Here is a 21,656-nt window from a genome sequence, read left to right as displayed (position 1 = left end):
GAACCAGAGACAAAGCACCCTCATGTATTTTAATATATATATATATATATATATATATATATATATATATATATATATATATATATATATATATATATATATATATATATATATATATATATATATATATATATATATATATAACATTAGAGAAGACACCTACCCTGCTCTCTGTTTCATTCTCCACTGTTCAGCTTGCTCCTTATCAGCCCTGATAAACTCCCAGACTGAGCATTCAATCTGGCTTTGCTCAGGAATCTTTATAGCGGAGTCATTATAGCAGAGCCACAAGGGGGCAGGCTTGGGCTTGAAAAGACATCACAGAAGACAGACTCAGCTATAAAGATTCCTGAGCAGGGCCAGACTGAATGCGCAGACAGGGATTTTATCAGGGCTGATAAGAAGCAAGCTGAACAGTTAAAAATGAAAGAGAGCAGGATAGGTGTTTTCTATACTGTTCCCAATGATATATATGGTAAAATACATGAGGTTCATCTCTGGTTCACTTTAAATACTTCTGCTGCAAACGCGCTAGAGAAAATACGAAATTCAGTAAAGATGAATAAGATCCTGTGCGACTTACCCCCAGAAATACCACAAATTACCAATTATTTTGTACAGACAATTATACTCTTCTTCTGAAGTACGCTGAACATCTACAGTCGCTAACATGGTGAGATCGTACAAAAATAATGTCAAGCTCAAAGGGAAAGGGGGGTCTGAATGTTGGGGAGGTCACTTTCTACTTCCAACAATCACTCACACATGCACCACAAACATCCTGGGAGTATGCATAGGATTGGGAAAAATGTGCGATGCCAGCATAACTTCCCACTGGCACAGGAAAAATGGACTGCGGTGAACATTTCCATCCTGTCCATCGGCATTTTCCACCAACCGTGGTGTTCATAAAATATTTGCCATTGTATGTTTTTTTTCAGGGTTTTTGAAAAGTGTCCAATCCTACGAAAGATGATTAGAAACTATTTTACACTGTCATATGCCTGCATGACACCAAGACTGCTTTATAAAAGCAAGCTACAAGCGTGCCTATGTACATCTCTACTTCTCATGGTGCTACAGTTTCACTGTGCTGCTCTCTTGGCGATGCCTTTTCTGGCACAGAGATACTGGGGTTCCTTTATAAAAACATTTCTCAATTATTCTGCCTCTTCTGTTCTGCATTTTAAATATACTTAACTTTTTAAGCATCTAACAAGCAAAAATGTACTATGAAACTGGATACCTTGAGCCTCTGGGAAGGATAGGATTATTATCACTTATTATATTATATTTTAATTCCTATTGTCATGAATGTTGAACAGCAATTTAATGCCTCTAAAGATGCAGTTGTTCTGAAGAAGTGAAACGAGAGTCATGCTGCATATTGTACACATATACTGACAACATATGGACGTTCTATATCAATGTCAACAAACCTGTCTAAGTAATTTTATAATAAACGCTAACAGTGCATTAACCAGAATGGCGTAGGCGCAAGTCCCAAACCGTGCAAGCATAGAGAAAGCAAGCACTCATTCAGGCGTACTCTCTCTCACTGCACAGGCACAGCTCAAAACGCCCACCTGCACACTTCAGAATAGCTCGGAGCTGCTCAGAAGAACTTATAGGAGCTACAAGGACTAGGGGGAACCCCGAGGACAACAAACAGTGCCAAGACACTTCTAAAATGGTAATCTAGCCCACCATGGGTTTCATTTCATATATTTTACCCTGGTACAGAGGTACTTTAAAACGACCCTTTTCTTGAAATCCACACATTTAAAATAAACAAAGTACAGAAATGGCCTACAAATGGCAAGTCTTGAGGAGTGTTCCCAGTATACAATGTTGAGTACCAACCAAAACTAGTAAAGAGAAGGGCAGCTGCTGAACTAGTAACAAGGCGTCGTTGGCATCCAAGACAAGAGGGAGTCAATGAAAAGGGTAGGACATCAGGAGTGATCCCACACAAGCACTACTGTAGCACAAATGACTGAAAAAAAAGTCCTGTTGTCTATGAGAGGAAGGTGTCAGTCCACACACTGCATTTCTGTTTGCCTTGCAGGTAGTGAAGTCATAAACTAGCAAAACTGCACGTGCAAACCACTGCTTGTCCCTGAATACACTTACACTGGACATACAAGTGTTATATCTGGACAATGGAGCAATGAAGGAGCATTTCTCCTACCATAAGATTTTTGCAGACCAAGAAAAACAAGTCTGATCCATGGATGGTATAGGACTTACAGGACCTGCTGCTAATTTCTATGTCTTATGGACTCCATGCCCCATTAGGTCAATTATGCTGGTGGCACAAAGTGAACCTGTACATGATTTGAATCTACATTTGGTTTGGACTGCTCAATGAAGTACAAAATTATGAATTATGCATTTTTGCTAAACCTCCTATTCAACATGATCTAGATCTATGGATCTACCATTCCATATCATGCAATTTATCAACCTATTGCACAAGTGTGATACTCACTAACTGATAACAGAAGAGTGTACAAATGTTTAGCACGTTTGGTCAGAAGGACAGAGTGAAGGATATTGATCATTCCACTGCATCTATGGAGCCTACATCCATTTGCTAATGTGCAGAGTAAAAGTCTTGGGAAAACAGACAAATTAAGAATATATCAAAGATTATATAATAATATCGGTGTTACAAGACCTACTCCATAGAACCAAATTAATCCATACCATGCACTGATGAGGCTCAAACAATCCGAAACAGTCTGTATGCATGTTGGATTATTATGGCTCTGTACAAATTAACAAGCTGACACATCATTGCATTCCAGCGGTTCTGGAGGTGTGTTTAGCTTCTAAGGGTAACAATGGTTAATTTGCATATATTCAGCAGTGATGCCTGGGAGACATCTCAAGCTCACTCCAACCTGAATTATCGCAAATTCTTTCTGTTTTAAGAAAGCAAACTTTTGTTTTTCTTAATATATTGATAAAGATTTATACACTTCAATAAAAGTGTCTCTCATAAATAAGTAGCTGAAATCATTTAGACTAGAGAACACCACGATCCAGTGAAACTGACTATAACTGGCTACCTTATTTCAACACGTTGTCACATATTTTTTACCTGTTACTGATATTTATGGAAAGAAAATCTGAGGTCCAGTGAGGTCAAGTTTTGGCAAGGTGAGTCACGTCGATAATGTCATTTAATTGAATGTGACTTTAGCCAATACATTCCTGCTATCTGTAGATCTCAACAAAGGCAATAATGTGTTGCTCCTAGAACATTGAGTCCAGTTCAAAAACAAATATACAGACAGCTGGGAGTCAAAGACTTCTGCTGCCATCTACTGGTACAATCCTATTCTGCAGGACAGACTCTAAACTAAAATCCAATGTAGTATGGCGGTATGGAGACTTAAAGAGAGACTGAAGAGATTGAAGATACCTGATTTTATTCAGCAGTCCGCTTCAGCAGTATAATCCAAACTGATTCGCCACATCCCTGCGGCAGAACAAGGTCTTTATTCCCATCCATGAAATCCCGGGGCAAAAATCCGTGACTTTCCAGGTCGTGGATTTTGCTGCCTGGGGGAAGCAGAGCTTTCGCTGTAGTTCTGCCTCCAGTCCAAACAATCTCCGCCAATATCCGCCTCTCCCTGCCCCTCTCAGTGAAAGGAGACAGAGGGATGGGGAGAGGCAGAATTCGACTTAAGCAGAGCCATAACTACTGCACAAAGCTTTGCCTCTACCCTGAAGGACAGAAGAATTCTGCCCTGGGGATTTCAGGGGAATTAAGAGCTCGTTCCGCCACGGGAATGCAGAAAATCAGTGTGGATTATGATGCTGAAGCGGCCTGCTGAATAAAAACAGGTATTTTAAATCGCTTCAGACTATTTAAGGCTACTTACACACTAGTGCGTACCACTGATGGCAGTGCTTCAATCGATGCAGTGGCTGCAATGCGCTGCCGAACATTGCAGTCAGTGACACTGCAACAATCTTTATAAATTGTTATGGTAGCGGTGTTTTGCGTGCATGCGCATACCAGCAAAGTCGGGTGATGCGCTTCCTGTCTGGAAGGGTGCACATGGCAGAGGACATCTGACGTCACTTGCATACACGTATGGAAGGCGGGGACATAACTTCCCTGACGGTGCTATTTGCCACAGGGACAAATCTGCTTGCAATGGTGCAGTGTCATTTGCGTCAGGGCTGTGGAGTCGGTACAAAAATCTTCCGACTCCGACTCCTCAGTTTCTGAAACCACGACTCCAACTCGACAATGGAGGAGGTGTGTGGCCTGGAACACTACATGTGAAATGGCCTGCAACCCATCTAAATTTTCGGACATAACAGGCACACTGCGAATCAGCCCCGGATGATGGCAAGGAAAATGTTTTTTTTTAAGTTATAACCTGCACTACCTTCTTGAGCAACACATAGGATTCCTCTTTAAAAATTCCTGGCCACTAAACAAAAAACATAACAACAACAAAAAACACAGTCTGTGTTTAATCAAAGACAAAACACAGCGTTGTATATTCTCCCTGTGTCTGCATGGGTTCCTCCCACATCCCAAAAACAGAGATAAATTTGCCCTAGACTACAATACATACCAGGGCTGTGGAGTCGGAGCAATTTTGGGTACCTGGAGTCGGAGCTGGAGGTTTCATAAACTGAGGAGTCGGAGTCAGAGGATTTTTGTACCAGATCCACAGCCCTGGTAAGTATTAGACTAAGGAGTCGGAGTTATGTTGGGTACCTGGAGTCGGAGGTTTCATAACCTAAAGAGTTGGAGTCGGATGATTTTTGTACCGACTGCACAGCCCTGATACATACACTGCATGATACAAACAAACATATGACTATGGCAGAGATTATGTGAGCCCCTCTGAGGGACAGCTAAGTGACAAAACAAAATACTCAGTACAGGGGAGAGAGAGAGAGAGAGAGAGAGAGAGAGAGAGAGAGAGAGACAGAGACAGAGACAGAGAGAGAGAGACAGACAGAGAGAGACAGAGCGAGAATTTGTTGTATTTATATAACCCTATGATACTTCAACCTTCAAAATCAAAATAAAACTACAGGATTCCAAGTCTGTTCTATTTATTTTCAGTGCAGGTTACATTTCTAGAGAGAACAGAACATAAGCCTAATAACAGCTTTGAGAAAAGTCACATGAGCAGCAAGTGGAGGTAATGAGGAAGGAAGTGGAAGGATAATTACGCAAGAAAGCAAAAACTGGTTGATCCCTTTATTAAATCACACGATGGACAAACTTACCTGCAAATATCAGGGTACAGTGTGCGGATATTAAAATAAGCCCATCTACTCTACTGTGCAAACGTTTTAGGAAAGTGAAACTCCGCTCTCTCTAAAACAGCATAAATTCTTATAGGCACACTTGTACAAAATTAGGAAGTTTGAAGGATTATAGTCAGGTGTACGATTCACCAATTAAAAAAAAACAGGTGCCAAACATAATTTTCATATGTAGCTTGAAACAGTCATTAAAGTGACACAAAAGCGAAAAAAAAAAAAGTATAGATATAGAAAAGTATAGATAAAAAAAAAAAAAAAAAAAATAGTACAGATAATTAATAGAACATATTTTTATTTTCAGTTATATAGCCTCTAATATTTGCAGTTTACAAATTACACTCTGTGTTTTAAATGATGAAATAGAGCAGAGCGAATAACCCTTTGAAATTCCTGGCAGAAAAACCTTAAAGAGACTCCGTAACAAAAATTGCATCCTGTTTTTTATCATCCTACAAGTTCAAAAGGCTATTCTAATGTGTTCTGGCTTACTGCAGCACTTTGTACTATCACAGTCTCTGTAATAAATCAACTTATCTCTCTCTTGTCAGACTTGTCAGCCTGTGTCTGGAAGGCTGCCAAGTTCTTCAGTGTTGTGGTTCTGCTATGAACTCCCCCTTCCAGGCCCCTCTATGCACACTGCCTGTGTGTTATTTAGGATTAGAGCAGCTTCTCTCTTCTCTCTTATCTTTTACAAGCTGGATAAATCGTCCTCTGAGCTTGCTGGGCTTTCACATACTGAAGAATTACAGACAAGGACAAAGCTGTTTGCAGGAAGAAACAAGCAGCCTGAAACTTCAGTGCATGAGAACAGAGGGAAAGAAACACACAAATGATCTCTTGAGATTCAAAAGGAAGGCTGTATACAGCCTGCTTGTGTATGGATGTATTTTATATGTGTGGACATACTGTACATCAACCTACTTCCTGTTTTGGTGGCCATTTTGTTTGTTTATAAACAAACTTTTTAAAACTGTTTTTAACCACTTTTAATGCGGCGAGGAGCGGCGAAATTGTGTCAGAGGGTAATAGGAGATGTCCCCTGACGCACTGGTATGTTTACTTTTGTGCGATTTTAACAATACAGATTCTCTTTAAAGAGAATCTGTATTGTTAAAATCACACAAAAGTAAGCATACCAGTGCGTTAGGGGACATCTCCTATTCCCCTCTGTCACAATTTCACCGCTCCCCGCCGCATTAAAAGTGGTTAAAAACAGTTTTAAAAAGTTTGTTTATAAACAAACAAAATGGCCACCAAAACAGGAAGTAGGTTGATGTACAGTATGTCCACACATAGAAAATACATCCATACACAAGCAGGCTGTATACACCCTTCCTTTTGAATCTCAAGAGATTATTTGTGTGTTTCTTTCCCCCTGCAGCTATCTTCCACTGAAGTGTCAGGCTGTTTCTTCCTGCAGAGTGCAGACAGCTCTGCCCGTATGTAATTCATCAGTATGTGAAATCCCAGCCAGCTCAGAGGAGGATTTATCCAGCTTGTAAAATATAATAGAGCAGAGAAAACCTGCCATAATCTAAATAATACACAGGCAGTGTGCAGAGAGGGGCCTGGAGGGGGGAGATGCATCACAGAACCACAACACTGAAGAACTTGGCAGCCTTCCAGACACAGGCTGACAAGTCTGACAAGAGAGAGATAAGTTGATTTATTACAGAGATGGTGATAGTAGAACGTGCTGCAGTAAGCCAGAACACATTAGAATAGCTTTTGGAACTTGTAGGATGATAAAAAACAGGATGCAATTTTTGTTACGGAGTCTCTTTAAAGAAAACCTGAACTGAAAATTTAAAGTCAAAATAAGCATACACAAGTCATACTTACCTTCCATGTAGTCTACTCCTCAGTGTCTTTCTCCTGTCCGGCGTCCTGTTTCTTCACTGTGATCAAGGGAATTTTCCGTCCTCCATTTTGAAAATGGCCATTACCCATAACAGCTTTCTGGTCAGCACACAGTTAAACTGTAACATCGTCCACTTGAGCCATAGGGAAACATGGACATTACCTTGTACATCAGTTTTCCTCTCAGCTATAACTGACAGCAACTGATATTTTACTGACAGCAACTGATATATTTCAGATCTGACAAAATATTGTCAGAACTGGAAGGGATAATTGTCAGAAGAAAATGGTGAGCTTCTGAGAGGAACTGATGGCAAGGTAACTATGAAATGTTCATTAAAAGTTACCTCATGTGTTTATTTTAAATATTTTTACTCAGTACAGGTTCTCTTTAAACAACAAACAGTGAAATGTTGAGATGAGTGCTTCAGAAAACAGCACTGTAGCCAACCCAAGTTGGGTCAGAGAGCTCAGTGAAACTCTTTTGCCTAGATAACAACTGAAGTTACTTAACTCTTTGTGTACTGGAAACAATATGAAACTCATACCTTTGCTACTAATGTTCTATTTCTTAGCTGTATTACACATACAAATCATATCATACATTTATTTTCACTTCAGATTTGCTTTAAATGCAACAAAAGCAGCTGTGTATGAGGCTTTAAAATTGGTGAGGAAAAGCCAAGCTGCCACTCATGTGAAGTTGTGGAAGACAGTTTCATGCCACAGGTCATACACCATGGCAAGACTGAGGACAGCAACCCAGCACAAGGTAGTTATACTACTATTAGCAAGGTCTCTCCCAGGCAAAAAATAAAATAAAATATCAAAGCAAACTGAGTTTTCAAGGTGTGTTGTTCAAGCTGTTCTAAAGAATTACAAAGAAAAAGGAGATGTTGAAGACAACAGACAGCACTAGGCCAAGGAAACCTAGTGCAGCAGATAAAAGATACATCATGCTTGCTTCTGTCAAATCTGGAAGAGGCCCAGCACAGCCATCAACTTAGAACTAGCAGAAAACCAGGGCTGTGGAGTCGGAGTCGTGGAGTCGGGCAATTTTGGGTGCCTGGAGTCGGAGTCGGAGTCGGGAAAAAATGCACCGACTCCGACTCCTAATGAATTTGTAACTGTAATTAAAATAGAAAATATGATAAAATGTTCTATTTCTCAGATAATAGTCATTAAAAATAATGTATATATACAGTATATATACACAGTAATAGCTGTGTTCAGTCCACAAAAATGAAATAAACCAATCAAAATTAGTTACTTGTGCTGCTTCAATAAAGCAGTCACCGTATTTTTAAGGTACATATCTGATTGTGTGACTGTATATATGATGTGTACACAGGAATCTCATATATACTAAATAACATCTATGCTGTAAGAATAAAGCCTGATGTGTAGCTGTGTCACTAATAGAGATGGTCAATGAGATGGAAATAATTCTGCATTCATGCTGGTTTAATTTCATCTGTCTCAGGTTTACTTTGTTACACAGTAGTACTATACTCTACATATGCACTCCCCACAGAGCTGCAGGGAATCCACTGAGAATGCTGTGCACATTGAACACAGAGGTGTTGTCTGTTTACAATCTCCTCATTCCCCTGCAGAGTACCTGCACATCATTCTTACATGTACCCACACTTACATTGCCTAGGTCCTGATAGATGTTCTTTGTTCCGGTTTGTACCTTTTACAAGTACTCTTACCAAGGACTAGTTTTAGTCTAAAGGGAATAAATATAGTAGTCTACATATCCTTCTCACTTCAGTTGTCTTGTAAAATTCCTAAGCGTTGGCAGTTAAGAGACGAATTTCATGTTACATACTTTTAATCAAAAAAAATTGTAATATGCAAATTAGAGGAGTCGGAGTCGAGGAGTCGGAGGAATCCTAAACTGAGGAGTCGGAGTCGGAGTCGGTGGATTTTTGGACCGACTCCACAGCCCTGCAGAAAACCATCTACTGTCTGAAGAAGAAGAAGTATAACCAGGAGAGGGTATTCAATAATTGTGGACAAAAGGCCATACCTCCGAAACAAGGTCAAATGTGCTTAAAAAAAAAAAAAAAAAAAAAAGGATAGTGGGGGTAAAGACACTTAACCCTGCTGCTCAATGTCTTTGAGGTACCCCTGTTCACAGACAGCAACCCCCCCCCGTAACAACCTCCTGGATGTTCACTTGAACTGTATGTGTGAAAGGTTTGAGCTGCATATGCGCAATGAAAGGGTACATGAGTGAGTTCCGAACCATGCGATCACAGTAAAAGAAAAGCAGTAGGAATTTTGTTTGCCAAAGTGCTGGTGAGAGTTACAATAATGAGTGTACTGTATGTATGAAACAGTGACACATGATGGATGTTCCTTGCAAGCTAAGGGCTGTATTTCAGGAAATATGGTCAGGATTATTGGTGACCTCGATGCTGAGAAGTACACCATGCAATACCATTAGGGAGGCATGTGACTGGCGCAATTAATCGTGCACCAAGATGAGCCCAAACATACAATATAATTAAGAACTATTTTTTAGAGTAAAGAACACCAAGCCCTAGAAGTGATGGAATGGCCCACACAGAGCCCTATTCTCAACATCGAATGTGTCTGGAATTACACAAAGAGGCAGAAGGATTTGTGGTAGTTTACATCCAGAAGACATCTATAGCTAGTAAATACTGGGACACTAGACAAGAGCACTAGAAATAAGTAATCAGCAAGCACTCTTTATATATGAAGGAATGCTTTCAGTGAATATCCTTAACCGATTGGGGACCGGCTATAGTTAAAACTATGCCACACTTGTGGCTGCCTAGGTCTGATGCAGCATAGTTTAAACACTGCCAAATTCCGAGCGCGAGAGGCAATCACACAACTGCGCCGGCACAAAACTCAGCTAACTAAAGATAGCTGAGCTCTGCACCTCGGTCAGGAGCGGATTTCATTGGCTCCTGGCCCCCTGATCACTGCAAGCCAATTACAGTGATCAGGAAGTGAAAGAATGGCTCTTAAATTGAAACCTAAAGGACAACTGTGGGGAGGCTGCCATGTTTTTTTTCCTTTTGTGTATTACCTGTTGCCTGGCTATCCTGCTGATCCTCTGTCTCTAATACTTTTAGCCATAGACCCTGAACAAGAATGCAGCAAATGAGGTGTTTTCGACATTAATGTCGGAACATACAAGATTAGCTGCATGCTTGTTTCTGGTGTTATTTAGACACTGCTGCATCCAAATAGATCAGCAGGGCTGCCAGGCAACTGGTATTGCTTAAGGGGGGATAAATATCATAGCCTCTAAATACAGTGGGATGCAAAAGTTTGGGCAACCTTATTAGTCATTATTTTCCTGTATAAAATCGTTGGTTGCTATGATAAAAAATGTCAGGTAAATATATTATATATGAGACACATACAGTGATATTTGAGTGTGAAATTAAGTTTATTGGATTTACAGAAAGTGTGCAATAATTGTTTGAATAAAGTTAGGCAGGTGCATAAATTTGTCATTTTACCGATTCCAAAACCTTTAGAACATTGGGATCTCAAATTGGCTTGGTAAGCTCAGTGACCCTGGACCTACATACACAGGTGAATCCAATTATGAGAAAGATTATTTAAGGGGGTCCAATTGTAAGTTTCACTCCTGAAGAGTAGCAACATGGGGGTCTCAAAACAACTCTCAAATGACCTGAAGACAAATATTTTCACCATCATGGATCAGGAGAAGGATACAGAAAGCTGTCTCAGAGATTTCAGCTGTCTGTTTCCACAATTAGGAACATATTGAGTAAAATTGAAGACTACAGGCTCAGTTAAGTTAAGGTTTGAAGTGGCAGACCAAGACAAATCTCAGATAGACAGAAGCGACGAATAGTGAGAACAGTCAGAGTCAACCCACAGACCAGCAACAAAGACCTACATCATCATCCTGCTGCAGATGGAGTCACTGTGCATCGTTCAACCATTCGGCGCACTTTACACAAGATGCTGTATGTGAGAGTGATGCAGAGGAAGCGTTTTCTTCGCCCACAGCACAAACAGAGCTGCTTGAGGTATGCTAAAGCACATTTGGACAAGCCAGCTTCATTTTGGAATAAGGCGCAGTGGACTGATGAAATAAAATTTGAGTTATTTGGGCATAACAAAGGGCATTATGCATGGAGGAAAAAAAGAACACAGCATTCCAAGAAAACCACCTGCTAACTACAGTAAAATATGATGGTGGTTCCATTGTGCTGTGGGGCTGTGTGGCCAGTGCAGGGACTGGGAATCTTGTCAAAGTTGAGGGTAGCATGGATTCTACTCAGTATCAGCAGATTCTGGAGACCAATGTCCAGGAATCAGGGACAAAGCTGAAACTGCGCCGGGGCTGGATCTTTCACAAAAGATAACGACCCCAAACACTGCTCAAAATCCACTAAGGTCTTTATGCAGAGGAACAAGTACAACGTTCTGGAATGGCCATCTCAGTCCCCAGACCTGAATATAAGTGAAAATATGTGGTGTGAGTTAGAGAGCTGTCCATGCTTGGAAGCCATCAAACCTGAATGAACTAGATAGGCTTTGTAAAGAGGAATGGTCCAAAATACCTTCAAGCAGAATCCAGACTCTCATTGGAACCTAAAGGAAGCATTTAGAGGCTGTAATTTCTGCAAAAGGAGGATCTACTAAAAATGTATTTCATTTTTTTTTTGTGGTGCCCAAATTTAGGCACCTGCCTAATTTTGTTTAAACAATTATTGTGCACTTTCTGTAAACCCAATAAACTTAATTTCACTTCTCAAATATCACTATGTGTATCTCCTATGATATTGTTAACTGACATTTCTTATCGTAACAACCAACCATTTATACAGGAAAATCATGACGATTAACAACGTTGCCCAAACTTTCACATCCCACTGTATCTCGTTACAGTTGTCCTTTAAGTGAAAACAAAGTGATGACATAAACAACTGTATACTTCTAAAAATGACTTTTAGATATCCCACAGTTTTAGGTTATGTTTAAAGACTGTCTGAGGCCATAAAATAAATGTAGTTTACTTACCTGGGGCTTCTTCCAGCCCTTTGATGGGTTGATGTCTTCTGCGCATGCGATTAGCAGATGTAAGGGCAGATCGATCTCTGCGTATACGCCACCAACCGCGTGGGGTGCGTGTATGTGGATGGAGCGCAGAGCCAGAGGCGGACACTGACAGGTAAAGTATACTTCACTGGGCCCATTTTACTTTAGGGGGGACAGCGCCGGGGGCCCTGTCGCGTTTGTCGCTCGTCTCGGATTTGCAGGCCATTAACACCTTGCATCCCATCAAGCATGTCGGCCCTATATCTTGCAGCCCAAAATTGTTTGCACTGTCGAGCGGCACCGCTTTTCATCCAATCCGATTATAATTGAATCAGATGGATGATCAGACACCAAGTAGCCTGATGTATGGCCACCTTCATTCATAGTTGCAAAGATAAGACAACAATCACTTCCTCCATGACTAAGGGCTGGTTCAGACGGACGTCTGCGTGGCGTCGCGTCTGGGGGCGTTGCGGCAGCTGCGCGTTAAGGCTTTCAGTAGCCTTCGGTCGCGTCGTGATGCAGTCGCGTTTTTTTCTTCCCCTAGGGGAACATAAGCCGTCGCGGTTGGCCGCTCCCTGGAAGCAACATGTCGCTTCCAGGGGCAGCCTGAACGCTCGCGAAAATCTGGACCCGAACGCCGCGTTCGGGTAAAAGCGTGCAAAAGCTCGGTGTAAACGCTCCCATTCACTTGAATGGGAGCGTTTACCGCGACGTTCCGAACGCTTGCGGTAAACGCTTCGCAAGCGTCCGTCTGAACCAGCCCTAAAGCAGTGAAAACACGTCCTCAGAAGTCTTGATGTCATACTGTTCTGCCCAGCAGGATGCCCAATCACCACTCAAATCAAGGTCACAGTCTGACTGCCAGCACATGTTTCAGTCACTTGTCCCCCACTTTGCAGTGTAAAATAGAACAATCAAAATTACGCCCTTCTTTCCATGCTGTCCTTCGTTGCATCTTCAGGCAGAATCGCAGCCATACTGCGCCTATGCGAGTACAGCCACGCCTGCACAGTAGGCCAGCGCCACTCGTGCCTGAAAAGGAGCACATCCTGGATCTTCCTGAGGGTCCCGACGAGCAGCAGCGAGGACGACACGGGAAGCCTCTACACTACAGCATCCACAGGCTTCTGTCTTTTTACCTTTAAGCATAAATGGAAGGTGAAATCACTGCTGTGGGAATCTTTGTACTGCATAGGAGCTACCATTAAGAAAGCAGAAACCAGCATCAGAAATGCAGTGCATTGCGCCTGACACACCGCATCACACCGTCAAAAGCAGGCCTTCAGGGAACAACGGACAGAAAACCGCACTGTTCCCTGTCTGTCACTTCCTGCTTTGGGTATGTGGAAGCATATTGTTTAAATACACTTTTTTTTAAGTTTTCCTGTGTTGCCATAGACTAACACAGCAATGGCTAACCTTGGCACTCCAGCTGTGGTGGAACTAAGAGTCCCATGAGGCATTGCAATACTTTGACAGCCCTAAGCATAACTCGGGGAGGCAAAGGCATGATGGGATTTGCAGTTTTGTCACAGCTGTAGTGCCAATGTTAGCAGATCACAGACACAGATCGCTGCAACTCGATGCAGCGTTAATGTAGTTCTTGACCAGTGTTGGGGAGAAGGCGAAAACGTCACTTCAGTCACGTCACGCCATAACATCACAGTATGAAAGTCTCCATAGACTTTCATTGCACGGTGGTGGGGTACGGTAAAAATACTGTACCACCTTGGTGTGAGAGGGCCCTTGGGGGGTTTTTTTTAACCAGAAGATCAGGATAGATGAACAAGTCAACACTGAAAGTTAGAAGTTACCCATAAAAGAAATATATTCTCATCAGCAAATTGCTGTTTCACCATTATTTCAACATAGTCACATGACAATCTTCTGAGAAAAGAAATAAACAGGAATCCAACTGCACTGCACTACAGTGTGTCCTAATTTGAGTTTTTACTTCCACTTCAGTTTTGTGAAATGTGAGTTTGTAAAGTGAACTGGCTAGTCCGTAAACTGTACAGTTACAGAATCTGCCTCCAAGAAATTCAGAGGAAACTTGTGTGAATGGAACATTTTGTCTGCTGTAGCTCTAAGGAGAGTCACGTGATCATCCAACTACAGTAGAGTCTCATTTATTAGGCGAAGGCGGGGATTGTCTGATGCTGGATATGCGTTTGTGTTAGTTGCTTGAGAAGTCAAGGAACCAGCGTTAAAAAAAATTTAAAGATTAACTGTCTGGCATAAACTATAATCTGGTAAACAAGTAATAAGGGTGCCAACCAGGCAATCCAAAAGTTCAAATTTATATTACTTTTCTTGTTGATAAAGGATCATTCCCCAGTTTACCTGACTCTTATTACGTACACACAAAATTTGGTACACAAAAAGGAAGTTGCAGGGCATGCTGGGTTGTCCTTTTTTGCTTTTGTACTTCCCCCTCAGACTCCGCTAACGCAGCCTGATTGGCTGAAGCCTATTTCCCTCCTGTTTTCCCCTCCCACACCTCTGTTCCTCTCTGAATGGCCAATATTTCTTATGCTGAGACAATGCACTTTCTATAGTGAAGGGCGGGCAAATCAGGCAGAGGAGACTAAAGGGAGGAAATGACCTCAGAATTAACTTAAAATAGCCACACTTAAAATGGGAAATGCTAAGAAGGATTTTCTCTTTTTTTACTGTAGAAAAATCACTAAAATGAAAACGTGGACAATGCAATAAATATGTTGAGTAGAGCAAGTATTTATCTACTTATGTAGGGTTTTGTTTTCTGAGATTGTATAGCTGACAGCTCCTCTTTAACACTAACCTCCCTACCCCCCAGGGCAGAGTTTTGCACAGCAGCGGCATTCAAATACGAATCCCCGGGTGCCGGTATTCTTCGGTGCGGTGCTCACAACATCCTACGTATACGGCTACGAGGCATCACGTGACAATTCGAGTCAGGTGGCTCGCCGGGGAGCCGTATAAAGACATCGCAAAGCTGCGCGGAGCTTCAGGAGTGAAGAAGACCAGCATCCGGAGAATTTGTAAGTAACTTCTGCTGTGAACAACTCTGCAAATATAGGAAGGACGCCGCCCATTGTCCCCTCGCCAGGAATAACAGTTAGTTGAGACTGCTGAATGCCTGAGTTCTGGTGAATCGAGACTTTACTGTATAAATAAAACCAGTATTTGCAATTATTCAGCTTTATGTGAGCAAGAAACAGCTCCCATTGCATTTCACTGCTGAATATACAAATCATCCCTTTGGTTGTGGAGTCATGTGCGCTACAAGAAAAGGCTCCAGCTTGCCAACAGGTCATTAGAGAGGTTGGTAGGAAGGCTATATACTCATTCTGTAAACTTGTTTTATTAGTTCATTTTAGATTTTGTCTGTTTGTAAAAGCAAACCCAAGGTGAACCCTCATGCAAAAAGTGAGATATTTACCTATGAAGAGGGAAGCCTCTGGGATCCTCCCGAGGCTTCCTGTGTCCTCTTCAAGACCATCGCCCGCTGCCTTGGACCCTGCATGAGAATGTCGTGCGGCACGCGCGGGGGCATGGCTGTGACTACATAGTAGCACAGAGCCACTCAAGGATGAGCGGCTCTGGCTTACTGTGCAGGAACCGCCATAAGCCCTCAGCCTCTTGTTGGATATGTTCTGGGGGTCCATGTGTGGCAAGGTTGGTCTCCAGAAGCACACAGGAAGTCTCTGGAGGGTCATAGGTAAGTATAATAAGGTTTGCCTCAGGTACACTTTAATGCCCCTAAATTGTGGCAGACCCACTAGATTGTGAATACCACTGAGTGATGTGACTTGTGGATATAGTAATAGCACTGTAGAAGGCCTTAAAGGGAACCCGAGGTGAGAGGCACATGTAGGCTGCCATATTTATTTCCTTTTAAACAATACCAGTTGCCTGGCAGCCCTCCTGACCCTGTGTCTCTAATACGTTTAGCCATAGACCCTGAACAAGCATGCAGCAGATCTTGTACTCTTTTATATAAAATACAATTAGAAACAGCGCTCAATTGTGCACCAAATCGGTACAAATTCTTAAAATTAACTAATATTGTCCAGCAATAAAATTAGCACGATAACACCCTTGTTCCAGGTGGATCGCTACAGCCAGATAGGTGTGATATCTTCAATCAATGCAATAATAGTAGAAGTGGTGCTCATCATCAGTCCATAAACATTGACATTCAATTCTATGGGGTCCCCCCCCCTTCATATAATGACTCACCAGATGTTGCGGCAAATCGGGCCTGTGTGCGCCTCTGGGATATATGGCCACCCCACTGCCTTCTGTGGCTAGTCACCTTCCGCCTGGCACCTTCTTGATGACACAACTTGGCTGCTCTGCTAGCCTGGATCTGCTAAGCTCACTGTGATCATCATGCTGTCAGGTACCAGGATAGAAACACAGTTGGAGAGTTGTGAGGGCCACACTGCCTGGTACTCGGACTCATTTGAGTCAGGTTGTACTGGATTTGCTATATGCTTGTTCCTGGGTTTTGACTCAGACACTTCTTATGCTAGAAGATCAACAGGGCAGCCAGGCACCTGTCATTGTTTACAGGGAAATAACTATGAAAGTCTCCATATCTCTCCCACCTCAGATTCCCTTTAATCACACAGCAGTCTTGGCATTTGCTTTCCCTGACGAGAAACCGTTGAATGGTGGCTTGGAAAACAAGTGTCACAGCTAAGAGAAGAAAATAGACAGTTCACTCAGTCGTTCATTACCGGTGTTCCCGGTGTTCCCTGAACATGTTCATGTTCCCTGAACATCCCATTTACAGGGCAAGGAATAAAGAAAAATCATTGTGCATAACAGCTCGGGACCAGCAAACGCCTTTTACATGTACATTGCATTTGCTCAGAACTCAGCATAGTGTTTATCCATCACGCTATATCACCCCTACAAGCACTAGGAGAACAATACCACATGCAAGCAGGAAGAGAAGGCAGCAAAATATCACCAGCCATGGACATGAATGAGCCCTAAATATTATGATATTTTCCATACTAGCCAGTAGTGATCGCTACACTGCGCAGGAGTGCACTTTGACAATAATAGTCCATTCCGAACATTTGTCTCCTATCGCACTCAAAAACTCTTACAAGCTGCAGCCACTGGGATGTGCTCAAGAGGTCACAGTGCAGTGTTAGGGAGTCAGCCTAAGGACTCCTTACTGAATAGTTACTGACCCTTGCCTTGTCAAAGGTGGTGCCCTTAACCAGTACACTATCCAGCCACTACAATGTTCACACTAATATAGGTACTGAATAGTAAATTTAGTGTTGATTTATTATCCATTGCACGGCTCCATTTACTTAAATGTAATAGCAAATTGTCAGCAGTGCTGTTTATTTCTTGCTTCAGTGCACTGACTTGCATACAGGCAGTGTATTACTACGCATACAAGTGGTAAAAAGGATAAAGTAGTAGTAAACGGAATTAAAATAAAATACCAGCATTTTCTACTCCACTCCACTAGAGACCATGACATTCACTGTAGTGAAAGTGATCTATTTTGTGATCTAGAGCCTAGGTTCTCAACGTGTAGTACGCGTACCCCAGGGGGTACTTCTGATGGTTCCAGGGGGTACTCAGGCTTGATATACTTGACCAAGAATAACAAATTTAGTTTTAGAAAATGATAAATCTAATTTAAAAAACACCAAATTAGTGGTTTAGCTAATTAAAATCAATAGTAAATGCTTGGAAATTGTTTTGAACCATTTATCATGTACTACACTTAAATATATATTTGTCAAAGGGTCCTTGTGATAATGTTTACTATGCCAGGGGGTACTTAGTGAGTACATGATTTTAAAAGGGGTACATACGAATAAAATGTTGAGAAACACTGATCTAGAAGGTGATAATCAGGCTAAGGCTCGGTTCACATCAGAGCTGGATCTCAAACAGCCAGCGGGAAATGATCGATGCAGTGTCTGCTCCGATGGTGCCTTGTGGTCCAGTTGGGGTCTGGAACAGATGAGTTTCCACCATAGGTTTTTATGGTAAGTGCAGCTGCTTGTCTAGAAAAATTGTGCACTTTGGAACTTTGCGTTGCACTTGCTGCAGTATATCCATTGCAGACTGCCAAGTGTAGGAGCTAATACGGTTTAGGTGACCCAGCAGGAAACCTCATAGCGAAAGTCCACTTACAGTTGTGTTCAAAATGATTCAACCCCCACTGAAATTGAGTGTTTTGGCCAGTTTGACATTGATTTTGATCATGTCAGTGATCTTGTTTACAATTAAATCAAAGAGGCACTTGTATGTCAGACAAATATAACATAACATTTATAATGAAATAACCACAAATGTATTTTCTGTGCTCACATCATTATCAATTTTATTCAACTCCCAAGTGACATTCAATATTAATACTTAGTACAGCATCCTTTTCCAGTTATAACAGCTTTTAAACGTGAAGCATAGCTTGACACAAGTCTCTTGCAGGGATCTACGGGTATCTTAGCCCATTCTCCATGGGCAAAAGCCTCCAGTTCAATCACATTCTTAGGTTTGCGCACTGCAACTGCTTTCTCTAAGTCCCACCAGAGGTTCTCAATCGAATTTAAGTCTGGTGACTGCGATGGCCACTCCAAAATGTTCCAGACTTTAATCTGCAACCATGCTCTAGTGGACTTGGAGGTATGCTTGTGATCATTGTCCTGTTGAAAGGTCCAACGTCTCCCAAGCCTCAGGTTTGTGATGGACTGCATCAAATTTTCATCCAATATCTCCTGGTACTGAAGAGAATTTATGGTACCTTGCACACGCTGAAGCTTCCCTGTACCTGCAGCAGCAAAACAGCCCCAAAGCATGATTGACACCCCGCAATGCTTCACAGTAGGCAAGGTGTTCTTTTCTTAATAGGCCTTGTTCTTCCTCCTCCAAACATAGCGTTGATCCATGGACCATTCAGTTTTAATTTTGTTTCATCAGTCCACAGAACACTACCACAAAACTTTTGATCAAATCGATGATCAAAATCAATGACAAACTGGCCAAAACACTCAATTTCAGTGGGGGTTGAATAATTTTGAACACAACTGTAGGTTTCAGATAGGTTATAGTAAAAATATGCACACACTATTTGTCCAATTAGAACGCTACATGTTGTAGAGGGCAGGGCCATGGAGTCTGTAAAAAAAAAAAAAAATCACTCAACTTCTCAGTTTATGAAACCACCAACTTCAGGTATCAAAAAATGTCTCTGTTTCCAACTCCTTGGCTCTAGCAGGTTTGTGCAGTTGGTACAAAAATCATCCAACTCCACAGTTTATGAAACCACAGACTCCAGGTACCCAGATATTGCTCTAACTCCTCGACTACAACTCAACAACCCTGGCATTGGGTGCTGTGATTAGAATTATTCCTATGAGACTGCCCTGATCTTCTTGCTAACACAGTCCTCGACTGTCAGTACTCCAATGTTGGTTTGTATTGCAGTGTGAACTGACTTTAAACAAGTGCTACTTATGCGGATAAACAACTGAACAGGTTTTACCAAAACTTTGTGACCCAAAGTCTGTGGTGACAGTATTGAGAACATCAGCAATAAGGTAGCAGTGAAATTTTAAACCGAAACAGGCAAACCTATAAGAAATTGCAAAGGAACATTATAGTGGCCCAGTGGCCAGTTTGGCCTATAACAAACCAAGGCCTCCTCGCTCAACAAGTGAAGCTAATGAAGAATTACCCGAATGTAGTCACCATTTGCCAACACCCCGTTCCTAGTAATAGAGTGCAGCTCCAAAATGTCAGAAGTACATCAGCAGAATATCAGCTAATAGTGAAATGCATCGCTTTATTACTAGTAAGGTTACACTGGTAAATGGAGAGTATATTTGAACACTTCCACTAGCGATTGTGTTGCTTGCACGGAAATTGCCTGTATGACCCAAGGAAGGAGAATACATTTTAACAGTTCAGCCATTATACATCTGCCATTCACTGCCCCACTTCTGCAATGTGTGCTGTGCAACAGATCTGATGAAACTCTCAAGTCTGTTAATGCTTAGAGCAGAGGTGTGATGAAATTTGGCTACCCAGTTCCATCCCTTTATCTGGACTTTAGATGGGCAGAACCACAGCTCATCAGACTAGGACGGCCATTGCTTTCATTACCTGACAACTTGATCAATAGCCATTGAATAGGAAATCATTATTAACTCCCCTAGTCTTATACCAGCAGAATCTGAAGCTGATCTCCAATATAATGTAATTATTTGGGAAGGAAAATTCTTCCTGCATATTGCCAGGCTCAAGGCACACTAACTAAAGCCCCCTAATGATTTGGCATAAGAAAAAAATTAACATGTAAAGAAAGACTCTGATCTACAAGCACCAGGCTGACTGAAGGGAGAGTATTGGGGTGGAGAGGGATCAGGATAGAGAAGGCTGCTATAAATAAGGTATGACTGAAGCATCCAGAATGGCGATCAGATGGAAAAGAGGGCTCATGGATAATTTCAGTGATCAGTAATGGAATCACCCCATAAGACAGTACAAGGGGTTGAAGAGTGAGGTGGGTGACCTCTAGACATATAAAGCCCCTCACAGCGGAAATGAATGATATGGAGGACGGTGGGAAACGATTAGGGTAGAAATTGTTTATTATACAGATCCTGCTGTCACCAGCTTGCTCTGCACACACAGAATCCAGGCTGTTGCTGCATCACTCACCCTCCAGGGTCTCGCACTGCACCAGATTCAGGTAGTCTCCCTGGGTGAGAACTCCGGCCTTGAACCCGCGGACTAGGCCTTCCAGATAGCCGCTATCCACATTGAAGTACAGCTCGGAAAAGGACAGCATCTTGACAGCGGCGCCAGAACAGATCGGTGACCGTAATGGGGTGGCTGAATGAGCGGTGACGTCACCACACCGGCCTGGGGAACCCTGAGACTAGGGAAGCGTCACGTGACTACGGGCACCACCTGTCACATGACGAGCCTGCTGATGCTGACACAGGATGGGGAGAGTTGTGGGGAGGTGCGGAGAGCTTCCGGGAGAAGTTGGGAGCTTAGAGCGAGGCTTGAGCCGCAGGAGTCAGACTGGAGTTGAGCAATGGGGGAGGAAACATTTTCTGTTCTTTGGCGATATGGGCTCTGCAGTTTAGATGTAGATGATAAGCTGCATTGTAACTACTTACCCCATGTAGATTATAAATGTATAGTAAAGGTTCCCATACATGATGATAGGCAGATTAGACTAAGAGACGGATCTCTCTGTGATCATGGAGGGATCTGCTGGCTGCTCATACACAGCCAAATCCCAATCTATTACACCATGAAATCTCTGGAATCGGCCTTGTATTGCATTCACTGCCCCCCTAATATAAATGTGCCGCCTGCCTGTGCATTAAACATTAAAATACTTTGCTGGCGCCGTCGCGGTGCACACCCATCTTGCCCTCTCG

The 21,656-nt window shown here is 42.2% G+C and overlaps 1 protein-coding gene across 1 annotated transcript in view; it reads right to left on the bottom strand.

Annotated features, from left to right (window-relative positions):
- The window catches only part of ATP6V0D1 (ATPase H+ transporting V0 subunit d1), an 80,410-nt gene extending 59,208 nt beyond the window's left edge, over positions 1–21,202 (bottom strand). The window contains exon 1 of the mRNA XM_068261269.1: positions 20,923–21,202. Within this exon, the coding sequence (XP_068117370.1) occupies positions 20,923–21,052 (130 nt within the window). The 5' untranslated portion in view covers positions 21,053–21,202. The remainder of the gene's footprint in view (positions 1–20,922) is intronic.
- Between the last annotated feature and the right edge of the window lie 454 nt (positions 21,203–21,656).

The sequence above is a fragment of the Hyperolius riggenbachi genome, chromosome 11 (genome assembly GCF_040937935.1).
Source record: "Hyperolius riggenbachi isolate aHypRig1 chromosome 11, aHypRig1.pri, whole genome shotgun sequence".
NCBI lineage: Eukaryota > Metazoa > Chordata > Amphibia > Anura > Hyperoliidae > Hyperolius > Hyperolius riggenbachi.
The sequence above is the reverse complement of the archived record's forward strand: the minus strand, read 5'-3'. Positions and strand labels throughout refer to the sequence as shown.